The sequence below is a fragment of the Curcuma longa genome, chromosome 21 (assembly GCF_044706935.1).
Source record: "Curcuma longa cultivar G26 ecotype Majalengka, Jawa Barat chromosome 21, ITB_CL_G26_1.1, whole genome shotgun sequence".
NCBI lineage: Eukaryota > Viridiplantae > Streptophyta > Magnoliopsida > Zingiberales > Zingiberaceae > Curcuma > Curcuma longa.
This window is the reverse complement of record NC_133881.1, coordinates 11,411,604-11,425,535: the sequence shown is the minus strand read 5'-3', so window position 1 is coordinate 11,425,535 and position 13,932 is coordinate 11,411,604. Positions and strand designations below refer to the sequence as shown.

General features: G+C 37.1%; 1 protein-coding gene across 1 annotated transcript; it reads left to right on the top strand.

Annotated features, from left to right (window-relative positions):
* The first annotated feature begins 7,282 nt into the window (after nucleotides 1–7,282).
* Nucleotides 7,283–9,935, top strand: LOC141814745 (alpha-humulene synthase-like). The gene is made up of 7 exons (XM_074702694.1): nucleotides 7,283–7,405; nucleotides 7,509–7,758; nucleotides 7,974–8,346; nucleotides 8,581–8,799; nucleotides 9,091–9,226; nucleotides 9,308–9,556; nucleotides 9,642–9,935. Exons 1-7 carry the CDS (start codon nucleotides 7,283–7,285, stop codon nucleotides 9,933–9,935), a joined length of 1,644 nt encoding a protein of 547 aa, XP_074558795.1.
* The last annotated feature ends 3,997 nt before the right edge of the window (nucleotides 9,936–13,932 follow it).

The following is a 13,932-nucleotide window of genomic DNA, read 5'->3' as shown; positions in this document are numbered from 1 at the left end:
GATCTGAATTCTGTTTGATCAACAGATCAGAGGGAAGATTTGGTTTCAGTCGAGAAGGAAGAATCAGGGCTAATAAGCAAATTCCTAGGCTTCAAATCTGAGGTGAGATCTTTTATTGACTTTGGTTAAGAAATCTTGATTGGTCTTGTTTTTGCTCATGTCTTGCTGCTTGAATTTGTTGGAATTGCCAATTGATGTTGGGTTTGAGTGGTTCTGTTGAATAGATCTAGGGTTTCTGATTTGAGGTAGGTTTTGTTGTGGCTTGAATTGATCAGATTGTGGTTACTGTATAATTGGGTTTTGGATGATCGGGTTTTTGGTGAGTTCTTGATGTTGGTTTTCTTTCAATGCTGTAGGGTTTATTTAAGGTTGTTTGGTGGATTGGTTTTGCCTGATTAGAGGTTGTTGTTCCATTTAATTTCGGTTGAGGTTAATGGATTTGGGGTTTTCTTTGTTGCAAGTTTTAACATGGACCTAATTAGTTTGATTAGGTTGATGGATTTTATAGGCTAGGTTGGGTTGGATCAGTGGAATTATATTTGATCCTTAGCTTGATTAAATTAACTTGTATCAATTTGACTTGATCAATTGGTTTAGATTCGATTGAAGATCAATTGGAATGAAATTAACTTGTTAACATGAGTTGAATTTGGATCCAGTTGATCAAGTTTGTTGGATCGGTTTTTGAAACGTGAGAACACGCGCATTGCACCAGGACGATCCCAACAGACCCTTATTTCGGTTAGGATTTCATTTGTTGTAGAATTTAAATATATTCTGATTTTTAGTGGATGTTGTTATTATAATTGTAGGACCTTGATTGTTGATCCTGTTATGTACGAGGAGTATTTTCTAGGAGTTCTTGTATCGGTATTCGCCATACCAGGTGAGTATTCCTGTGCTTGATCAACACAGGATTCTATTTGTAGTGCATGATTAATTTTTGTTGTTATTTATCTTGTTGTTATCCTTGCTACCTTCACTGATTAATCTTGATATGATCTTTTGTTTGCTCTCATACAGTTGCATTTTTCTGTTGACCTGTGAGTATGATTTGATCTAGTTGATGCCGATTATGCCTGATTAGATATAAGCCTAACATATTGGATTGACCATCATGACATACATGATAAAAGTAGGTGTGTCAATCATTGTTGTTGTTCTTGGCCTCACTTAACACTGTATGATAATGGCACAAGAGTGAGAGCAATTGTTACACTAAGTTGGGTGCAACTAGGACTAGCTAAATAGCTCTCTTGTGATATCCTGTCCGCTCCCCACTTGATTAGTAGTGGTTTGTTGTTGGAGCGTGTGCAATTTTTATAAGATACACGAAATTTTAGGGTTAAGATTAACCAAATTAAAGGCTGAGTTTTTAATTGGACAGGATTAAGTGGGATGAAGCCCAAATTAGTCAAGCTCATTTAGGATAATGGGTCGGATCTAGAATTAGGTTAAGATTATGATCAATTAAAAGGAAGGAGAAGATTCGTCTCACAAAGACAAATCAAACAAAACTTGTTTAGATCAAATTAGAGGTCATTTGGTTAGTAAATCAAATGAATCAATTATTACAAGAAAACTTTAAATTTTAAATCAGTTTAGCCCAAACCCAAGCCCCGATTTGAGAAGTTACTGTCACTCCTAAAAAAATAATAATAAATAAATTTAATCATGATTTCTCATGATTCCTTCTCCGCGCGACCCCGTCGCCCGCTGCCTGCACGACCCGCGACCCCGCCCGCCTTTTCCGCATGACCGCGACACCAACACCCGAAGAAATTGCAACCCTCGCGATTTAAAGGAGGATCCTCCACCGCCTCCCAATTCATCCTCCTCCATGGATCACCAAACCCTAACGATGTGGCTCTTCCCACTCTCCCTTGTGCTTGCTGCTAAGCGCCACCGCCATCTCTTGCCGATCATCGCCCGCCGCGTGAGGACTGACGTCGACGCCCAACGCGCCTCGAACTAGCACCCGACGCCCGATCGCCGCCCGCCGCCCGCCGCCTGCCGCTTGCCGCCTGAAGACCAACTCGTCACCGACCTCCCCTGTTCTACTTCCTCCTCGAGAAGGCCGGAACCCTAGCTGCCGCCGCTGCCTTCTTCGCCGGTAAGCAAAAAGGTTAATTTGATTAGGGTGGATTTTGATTTCTGTTTGGGTTCACGGTTGGGTCTTGCTCTGTTGGAAGTCAAGAATGGGGATCAGAATTAGATTACTGGTCTATTGCAAAGGGGATGGATCTGTTGAGGAGTGTTCTTGGTTCTTGGATCGATCGGTTGTGATTGATTAGGGAGGTTGATGACTTGATCTGTTTTAGGGTGAGTTTATTGGGAATTCTTGTTTCAGCCCTGATTGGCTCTGTTCGGTTGGAATAGTTTAGGGGTTGCTCTATTTTCATAGGAGTGGGCTGTTGGTTTTGAATTAGTGGAGATTAGGTTAATCTAATGATTCCTAACTTGAGATTAGGTTTAATTGGTTACTATGATTAATGGGTAGATTGGGATGGATTAAATGAGAATTGAGCTAAAATTTGGATTAGTATGGTTAACTTGATTTGATTAGGATTTTTAGCCTAATTAATTGATATAAGATTAATTTAATTAGGGTTTATGCCTAATTAACAAGAAAATTAATTTAATTAGGTAAATAATTAATAACTAAGTTATTAATTGACTTACATTAGATTATTTATAATTTAGTTAATTAACAAGTTAGTTAGTATGATTAATTAACATTTAATCTATTGATTAATTGAGCTAAATTAGAATGAGATTAACTTAAGTTAGATTAACCGAGTTGAGTTAATTAGATTTAATTGGGTTAGATTAACCTTAGAATCCACTAGGGTTTTCTTGGATGAAAATTTATATAATATTATACTTAGTAGTATTGTATTTGTAAATTTCAGGACCTTGATTGGTATGAAAAGAATTTTATTGCGATGATTCATCAATTAGGTGGGTAATCCTTGTATTTGGTCAATACATGTTATTTCTTTCCAAGTGCATGTTATTTTTCTGTTAATGTTGATTAGATACCTTAATCGTACTCCTATTTCTTGTTATCTGGATACCCTAGTTATACTCTTAATTATCTCTTGCTTGTTTTTAATTCGGTTGACAATATGAATCTTTATATTATTACTTGTATGAACCTTTAGTTATCTAGCAATTAAGACTTGTTGTCTATGCATGTTGATATTGGTTATTATTACTTGATCATAACATCATGGTGTATGATGATGATTGTAATCCCCAATGTTGTGGGTCTATTGTCATTAATAGATGGTTTGTATGTAGCCGAGTCAATTTCTTATGTCCTCGTCATCGTGGACTGGTGGTACTCAAAGTATGGAAGTGATACTCGTAGAGGTACTCAGAGAGTATGGAAGTGATACTTGAGGATGAGTATGAAGGATAGACATTGGCCATGAATACATGACTACCTACTATTTTGTTACCAGACTACTTTATTGTAGGGCTGAAATTATGGTAGTGTGATGTCGGACATCCCTAGTGTCATATATACGTGACTGGGACAAGTGTGCTAGTTGCATCATGCATATGCTTGCATTATGTGCATTATATAGGTAATGGACCGTATATAGATGCTGTAGTTGATTGTATACTTGGTTGATCCTTGGTTGATGTATTTGGGTGTCATTATCATTCATGTCATGCATATGGATTATGATAGTTTATTCACTATTAGTGCTGATCACTAATTGATTTCTGTTATTCATTTGTATATCTTGTATACTCTTGCTCATGCATTGTCTATCCTGATTATCCACTGAGTATTTTGTACTCACCACCCAAATCTTGGGGTTTTCTGTCTCCCTAGGTAGTAGATAGAAGATTACTGCTGATGTCAGAGGAGATCTACCGATTATGCCATCTCACAGCTGGAGGAGTATTACGATTTTGTGTTTTTATGTTGTATGGATCTGGATTTGGATTGTACCCGTTTATATGGATTTCATCGTGAACATTGTCGTTATGTTTCCGCTGTATTGTTGTAGATGTTAGCATGCGTGGAGGTTTTCATATAATTGTGATCGGTTTTTTTCATTGTGGTGGTATATCTCATGTATTGGATTAGTGTGTGGTCGTGTGGGCCTTTACTTATATAGTTTAACATTGTGGTATTCTTTATGTATTGTATTATTGAGTGGTCGTGTAGGCCCTATGTTGTTATGTACTCAGAAAAGTTGAATTGTTACAGGGGAGATGCTGTCGAAATTTTTCGGACGGCCGTATCTCAGGGCGTGACAGTTTTCCTGTCGTGTGCCCCAATTCACTGTATGGGTGGGTGTCTGGGGGTGGAGAGTGCAGACAGTGGCCATGCATATCATATGCACATGCATTTGTTGGTGGTTGTGTACTGCATTGAAAGTTGTTGCACTTGTTGTTATACGATTATGGTTGTTGCACTTGTTGTTATATATGATTGTGGTTGTTGAACTTGTTGTTACATTATTATGAATGTTGCACTTATTGTTATAAGATTGTGTTCGTATTGTATGCTATCTGTTAGTTGACCTTGTTCATTGTACTGTATGTTATTCTGTTGTTTCATTATATACATATGTTGTTGTGCACTTCTATTCTAGTATCCACTGAGTATTGTATACTCACCACCCAAACTCTGGAGTTTTCCTTTTCTTCTTCCCAGGTAGCAGATAAGGACGTTGTTGAAGTTTGGAGGTCTACCGGTCTGCCCCATTATCTCACAGCAGGAGTATTCTGTTGAGTTATGTCGTATATTTTTGTTGGACTATATTGGGTTGTTGGTTTCGAATTTATTTGAGTGTTTGTAGTTTGCACTTATGTTCAGATTTGGATTTCGTGATGATTTCTCTGTGTTGTTTCTGGTTTTGTAGACTTGTAGAGTTTAACGTTATTTTGTTGTAATGCTTTTTGATTTATACATGTTGTTAAGTGGATATGCATGTGTTGGATTGGTGAGTGGCCGTGTGGACCACATTTTATATAGTTAGTAGTTAAAATTTATGTAATGTACTGTTAATTGGTCATGTGGGCCTCATGTATTCAAGAAAGTTGAATTGTTACAGGGGAGTTGCTGTCAAAATTTTTCGGACGACCGTCTCCTGGGACGTGACATCTTGTGCCGCTAGACGCTGGAATAACTTTGTGACTTGTCTCTGTAGATCTTGAAGTATCTCGTCTCAAGTGCTACAATCACAGTGTGAGGAAGATCATGATCACGACTACGATGATGATCCATTAGATCTGAGAGTTGACTTTTATGATCTTGCACCGCAAGACGCTGAGATAACTTTATGACTTGTCTTTGTAGATCTTAAAGTATCTCATCTCGAGTGCTACAATCACGGTGCGAGGCTTCCTCAGCCGAAACCTGCCTATCATGATCACAATCACAACCACGACGATGATCCATCGGATCTAAGAGCTCTGATACCAACTAACGCTGGGCGGGATAGTGATTATCCTGCGAGCAATGCTCTGATACCAACTGACGTTGAGCGGGATAGCGAATATCCTGCGGACAACGCTCTGATACCAATTGATACCTGATGGGATAGCGATTATCCTGCAAGCAATATTAAATCCGTTAGTTCGACTGCGAACGTCAAAAATAATCTTCTAAAACCTGTTGATTCGAATGAATACCAGGAGATAGAGAAATAAAAAGTACTGTCGAAAATATTATTAAATCAAAAACTTCTCCTTCTGAAATATCAACTCATAAGATCTTTATATAGACCTAAAACCTTTACTTGTAAAATAAAAAAATTCTAAAAGAAAGGAAAATTTTTTATGGACTCGAAATTCTAAAACATCATAAAGGGACTTAAAAATCCTAAAATAAAAAATTTTAAAACTAATAGAAATTTTCAAAACTACTCTAAATATCAAAAACTTTAAAAAGTTATTAAAAATAAAAATTATAAAATATAATAACAAAATCTTTGAATCATCCTACATCATACCCCCAATAAATAAAATTGCAGCATACAATAATGTCTAGGTAAGAAAAATACTATCATATGCGACAAGAATTGAATTGGCCAAATCGGTGCTACAAGAGATTCAATGTTATTGATTATCCATCTTTCCAATACTAGCCACAGTTATAGATATGATAACTAGGTTATGTAGAGTCTTCTTATGAGGCTTTAAGAAGTTGACAATGACATGGATAGATCTATGCTATACAAAAGAGGGGGGAGGACTAGGTTTCTGAAAAACTAAAATTTAGAATAGAGCCCATATGATGAAAGTATTTTAGAACATACACACAAATAAAGACACCTTTGGATCCAATGGGTCCATGCTTTCTATCTTCAATCACAAATAATTTGATAGTGACAAAATAAGAAAAGAGATACATTGTTGATGAAATAGATGACATAACCTCCTACTAGAGCCAAGGGTAATAAAGATGCTTCAATAAGAATGTTGGAAAGTTGAACTTTGGATACAATTTTGCATACATCAAATGCATACAATTCCTTGAGATTAAAGAAACAAATGCAATCGTATATGAAGGCTAGCATTGGCATGCATGGTGTATCGATTGTAGCAGACACTTAATCAAGTAATATTTAAAGCTTCAATAGTTCTTGTAACCATGATGATTCATAAATTCCAGACGCAGATATACAAACTAGTATTTTTGATTTATTCACAAATTCAACTCTTGTATAAACAATGGAGTAAAAAGTTGATGAAAAAATAATTGAGAAGAGTTTGTGAGACATAGAGTATGTTATGCAAATCAATTTATGAGAGTAGATTAGAAAGAAAGTTTATGTACAGATTGTTTATTTTAGTAATTAATATTTATATTTCTTATAAAAAAAATTTAGTAAAAATTGGGGGAGCTTTTTGATAACATGTCCTAATGTGTTTTATTATAAAGCATGCAGATTATCCGTGGGAGTTATGGGCAAGAGTCAATTCATATAATGGTATATAAATTACACATTATGCACTCATTTTTGTTGATTAATTGCTTTTATTTTTATGTGTGACATATGCTCTAATAATTATTAATACATGATTCTGATATTATAACCTCAGAAAAAATCATTACAAAAAAATTGAATAATTAACTTCAATGCCTCTTCAATGAAACCATAAAAACTTAATTAACGAAACAGGTCTTACATATGTTCTTTAAACAAAAAAGACTCCCACTTGCGTTATGTGAGCTTATAAGTAACAAGAGAAAGAGCTAGGCATCAACCACAAAACCACTTGGTCATATTTCCTAATTAAGTTTCTAATTAAGATGGAGAAACAATCAGCTGCCCTAGTTGATAGCAATGAAGAAATAGTTCGTAAGACATCGAAATATCATCCAAGTATTTGGGGTGATTATTTTCTCCAACATATTTCTCCTACTCTTACAAAGGTATTTCATGAACTTCACACATTTATTCCATATTTCTTACTCTACTTCTTTCATAAACCTATTCATAAAATATGATCATTTAATATCATATTTGATGACAAAGGAAGTGAGTGTCAAAAGAGTAGAGGAGCTCAAGGAGCAAATAAAGAAGTTGTTTCAAGAAACCAATGATGTATTGCAGATTATGAATTTAGTCGACTCGATTCAGTTGCTCGGATTGGATTATCACTTTGAGAAAGAAATAAATGCAGCACTTAGTTTAATTTTTGTGGATGATGCAAAGAACTATGGGCTTTATGAAACTTCTCTTCGATTTCGATTGCTTAGGCAACATGGAACCTACATGTCTGCAGGTAACTAAAAATATAAAAATCACTAGATTATGACAAATAAAAAATTAAATATATATATAAAGATCATTATTCAAACCTTTTGCTTATAAACTAGAACGTTTACATGTTATCCTAATACAAAGTGACTAAAATACTAATCAAATTGATTGCTCTATAATCCTATTAATTTTTTGAATTATTCTACAACAATTACTAGTATTTTTCTACCATTGTAGATGTTTTTAACAAGTTCAAAGATAAGGAAGGAAACTTTATGTCAACCTTGAATGAAGATGTGAAGGGACTATTAAGCTTACACAACGCAGCTTACCTTAGGATACATGGGGAGAATATACTTGACGAAGCTATATTGTTTACAAAGAATCGACTTGCATTATTGTTGGACAAACTTGAGCAACCATTAGTGATATTGGTGTCTCTTTTCCTTGAGACACCATTATGTCAGAGAAATAGGCGGCTCTTGGCAAGAAGATATATTCCTATTTATCAAGAGGAGGAAAGGCGAAATGATACAATATTAGAGTTTGCAAAGTTGGATTTCAATCTACTACAATCTATTCATCAAGAGGAATTGAAGGAAATTTCAATGTAAGCAAATTAAAATTTATTTATTGAAGAATCATTAGACTATTTAAAATTTTTTGAATGAATGAGGACAAGTATCAAAGAAGGTGAATAAGTGATTTCAAACTTATAACTTTATGATTAATTATAGTAATTGGCATATTTTATTTGTATAAATATATGTTTTATCTCTTTGTTGATTATACTAATTGTTTTATATTTTTATGTGTATATTTTTTCTGGATGATATATTTGAAGATGGTGGAATGATTTAGCACTTGCTAAGTCCCTAACTTTTGCTCGTGATCGAGTGGTGGAATGTTATTATTGGATGCTTATTGTGTTCTTCGAACCTCAGTATGCTCGTGCAAGATTGATTTCCACCAAAGTTGTTTCATTTGTATCACTTATGGATGACATATATGATAACTATAGTACATTGCAAGAGAGTCAATTATTAACTGCAGCAATTCAAAGGTTTGTTTCTAATGTATCCATTATTTTACTATTTTCTATGTCTTTTATTGTTGTAATGGTTGAATAGTCCATGTAGATCATATTCAAAATAAAATTTGATTTAACTCATAAGTTAACTAATCTTTTGATTATTTTTAAAGATTTCTACATTGGATACATCAATATAGCATTAAGTAGTCACTATCGTTAGTTTATTGCAAACTAACTTTTTTTTTTTTAAAAAAACCATAAGATAGAATGGACACATAATTTGTGATATTTACTTATGCATGTTAGTTTACTCTTATTTAGGTGGGAATCTCAAGCCATTGATGAGCTACCAGAATACTTAAAAGATTTCTATCTCAAGCTTCTAAGAACTTTTAAGGAATTTGAAAATGAATTAGAAAGCGACCAAAAGTACCGCGTATCATTTCTTCAAGAAGAGGTATATCAATATACAAAAATGCAAATAACGTCTGCCATTAACTTATCAAATATAAAATGTTTATTGTTTCCTTTCATGTAGATGAAAGCTTTATCAAGATCTTATTTTCATGAAGCCAAATGGGGGATTGAGAAATATGTGCCAACGCTAGAGGAACATTTAAGTGACTCACTGATCACTAGTACATATCCCGTGCTTACATGTGCCTCTTACGTAGGCATGGGACAAGTGGCAACAAAGGAGGCATTTGAGTGGGTTGCAAGTTTCCCCAAAATCCTTAAAGCCAACTCTTTAATTGGTAGACTCATGGATGATATAAAGTCACATAAGGTGATATAATTTGCAAACTTTTTGATTTGTACATGTTTAATGACATTTTCATTTTTTTACATTAATTTCTTTTAAAATTTTGTAGTTTGAGCAAGAGAGAGGTCATGCAGCTTCAACAATAGAAAGTTATATGAAACAGTATGGGACAGATGAAAAAGTGACATACAAGAAGCTGATGGATATGGTGGAGGATGCATGGAAGGATCATAATAAGGAATGCCTCAATCCAACACTAGTACCTCGACCTTTAATTGAAAGAATAATGAACTTTTCAAGAACAACAGAAGAAGTATATAAGTATGATGATTCATACACTAATTCTACAACTACAATGAAAGATAATATTTGTATAGTGTTGGTTGAACCAGTACCTATTTAAGAGCCTATTTAACAGTTTCTGGCTACTCACTTTATATTTGAATAATGCGAAACTAGATGATCTATAATGTATCATTGAAATATATGAATGCCATATGTATAAGGTGTATTTCTTATTTAATAAAATAAGAATGTGCTTGGTTTCAATCTACAACTATTTTATGTTATTGGTAATCTAGATAAAATAAAGAATTGATGAGAGTGAATGAAAGGGACTTAATTATGTCGTGTTTATATATGGTTTAATAAGATATGATTTATATGTTTTTATTCGGAAATGGAAGAATTAAGTAAAAAAATTAACAAGAGAGTATCATGCTAACATTAAAAGATATGGTGAAGCTCAAATTGAACAAATGGCTAAAAGAGACTTAATAGAATTTCAATTATGTCGATAGATAATTCATCACAATCTTACTTTAATTGAGTGACTTAAGGAGATTTTGAATGGTTTAAATCTTATTAGATGAGAACCAATGTGATGTGATCTTTGACCAAGCAATTCAAAGGGTCTTGTTTAAAATTTTCAATCAAAATCAACTCCAAGGTTTATATAAATCTAATATTATTTTTAAAGCTTATTGGATCCTGTGTCTGAACTTTCTAGAGAAAGCCGCGAGCAATACATTCCTCCGTTGTGATCAATTGTAGTTTCTCGATTTACCTCCTCACAGATGGGCGTGGGGCTGACCGTATGGAGCCGCTAGGGTGACGGATTCCATTTTTTTTTTTTTTGTAGAAGAACCTTGTAGAGAAGATCATGGCTTTGCAAAGCCATAAGTGGTCCAAATCCTTCTATTGTAAATTCACAATTCTATTTGAGTCACATGAGATTAATTTTTAAAATTAATTTTGAATTAGAAAATATTTTTTTAAGCTTTTTTGAATTTTAAAGTTCCACATACAATTTCTAAAATTATTTAATATATATATATATATATATATATATATATATATATATATATACGGTTTTGATATGCCGCGCGACGTATCCTGCGCACCCGTCCGCGACTCCTCCGACGTTCGCTGCTTCTCCGCCGCTGTTCACCGTCGTCCGACCACCAACGGCCGCCGGACCGGATGCGTTGGAAGGCCAACTCGCCGGCGCTCCGGCCGGACCCGGATTCCCGCCGGATTGTGGCCGGAATCCGGCCGAAATCCGGCCAGAAACGTGACAGAGCCTCTGTTGGGCGATTCCGACCGAAATCGGCCGGATTCCGGCCGAATCGCGGCCGGAGACCGGCCGCGGTCGACGCGCTCGGCCGGAATCGCCCAACAGGCGCTGTTGGCCGATTCCGGCGGAAATCGGCCGGAATCCGGCCGAATCACGGCCGGAGACCGGCCGCGGTCGACGCGCCCGGCGCCGGCGCGTCGACCGCGTCCGATCTCCGGCCGTGATTCGGCCGGATTCCGGCCGATTTCCGCCGGAATCGGCCAACAGCGCCTCTGTCGCGTTTCTGGCCGGATTCCGGCCGGAATCCGATGCCAATGTGTGCGCCGTCGAGTTGTGATTCCAACGAGTCCGAAATTGCGGCCAACGGTGATCGGACGGCGACGAACGGCGACGATGAATGAGAGGAGGTCGGCTGTCGCGGAGGTGTCGCGCGGCGTTTGTCGCGCGGCATATCATTCCTCTATATATATATATATATATATATAAGTTATTTATCAATTTTCAAGGTCCAAAATCAATTTTAAAATATATGGGGATTTAAAATTAATTCTTAAAATTTTAAAGGCGAACTTGAATTAATTTTGAAATGAGTTAAACTATAATTTATATAGAATTATTTAGGAAAAGTTATTTCCATTTGTGCAAAGTTATCATTGAGAATTTCTTTTGAATTAATTTCTCAACTATGTGTGTTAAATTAAGCCGGATCATGTTAAAATTAAAAAATTTAGATATTCTAATCAAACCAAATCCTTTAAGGTCTATTTACCCCCATGGAATTTGTTGTGAAGGAGAGGAGAGCTTTGAGTTTGAGGAATAATTCCATCTGCCAAAAATGTCAATTTTTTTTCCTTTGTGCAGCAAATGAAGAATAAAGTGACATGGTAGGGAGACAGGCTAAGCGAGCTGAAGTGTTTAGCTTCGCAACAAGGCAAACTACAATAGGCAAGGCTTGGACTTATGGTGAAGGCTTAGACAACGATTGAGACATGGATGACAAACGCCAAACTCTAACAATAGTCTTAATTGGATGATGGACATAGGGGATACTAAAGACAAGCTCGACAGGGACTAGGATAACATCATCTTTTTTACCCTTTTATCTCCTCTCCCCCCTCTCAATTAAGAAAAATGGTGTAAGCACTTGTGGTGTGAGCCACTCCTATTCCTCTCCATCCCTTTCTCTTGTCTACCCTCCCCATCAATAGGTGAGCATACACTTAATGGATGGGACCATATCTAATTAATTAATCTAAAATCTACTCTTTTCTATCCTTACTTTACTCATGATTAGCGGTGTCAATTAGTCATGCCTAGGTCGGGCACGACATGTGTCTTGTTGGTCATTTTTTCATGTTGCATGTGCTCGACCCAACATGACTCCAGATGGGTCATGCCAAGCATGACAAAAAAAAAGGTCTTTGCCCTACTTGCATGAACCTGTGTTGAGGTGAATCATGCCTTGAAAGCATGACATATATTCCATTAATAAATAATCAATTAAATTTAAAAATAGTAATAACAATAGATTAGAATTTTAAGAATTAAAAAAAGCTAAAATTGTTTAAGCCAATTTATTATTTTTAGGGTTAATTTGACTAAAATATAATTCAAACTAGTCATTATTTTAAAAGTGTGATAATTATTTTAGTCAAATTATAGATGTTTTGATCGTCTGAAGAACTAGGCTAGTCTATTTGGGCTATGCCTAAGATGTGTCATGTTAGGCATAGTTTGGTGTTGGGCTTAGTATGAGTTGAACTTGGATCATGCTAAGCATGACTCTACGGCTAGGAGGTGACCACCCAGTCTAACTCGTTGAGAGGCTGGGAGGTTAGACTAGGGGGGTGTTTGGTTTTAAGTTGTATTTTTTCAACGGAAAGTTGGAGTTGAAAATATGTAAATGTATAGTTGGGGTTGAGAAAAGGTTGAGAAAATATCGGAGTGGGAAATCATCTGGGACCGACAACAATCGGGTTTACCCGGGACCAAGTATGCAGCGCGTTGCCCGAGCGAACCAGACATCGTGGGTGAATGGCCGGGCTACCTGAAAAGCTGTGCTACAGTGAACTGATACACACAGTTTAGGTTGATGGTGAGGGATACTTCCCGGGAATTGCATCCAGAAGGTAAATTAGGCTCGGGACTGATTATGCTTAGTAGTAGCCGGGCGAGCCATGCATCCTGGAGGGATGGCCGGGCAAACAAGCAGTATGGATACAGTGAGCAGGTTACCCGGTGCGTATCCCGGGAAGCGAGACTAGGAGACGAGGGATGCTCGGGCGTGATGGTACTCAATGTGGTTAAGCAATCCCGGTGATAGGGAATGATGGCCGAGACATAATATGAGGAACTGGGAGTGTGTTTGGGCGACACTCGGGGAAGGGTATAGATGGTGATGGCCGGGTGAACCGGGCCTTGTGGAGGAATGGCCGAGCAAGGGATCCTTAGCTGAGCCGGGGTCCGGGGATGTGATTCCCGGGAGATGGCTCGGCAGTGTAGTCAATACTCGGGACAAGGTGTATGGTGATGGCCGGGTGAACTGGGCCTTGTGTAAGAATGGCCGAGCAAGGGATCCTTAGCTGAGCCGGGGTCTGGAGATGTGATTCCCGGGAGATTACCCGTTGGACTTCTCAATTACCCCTAACAGAGGGTGCCCACCTCGAGGCTACGGGCCTCCAGTTTGCCACGTTAGCCAATCTGTTGACCTTTGGGGCCGCATATGACCGGGCAAGACTTCCTTGACCGTGGGCCCCCGACCGGCCAGGATGGGCATTCTATTGACCGATTGCGCCACGTCAGGCCCGGCAAGACTTACCACATC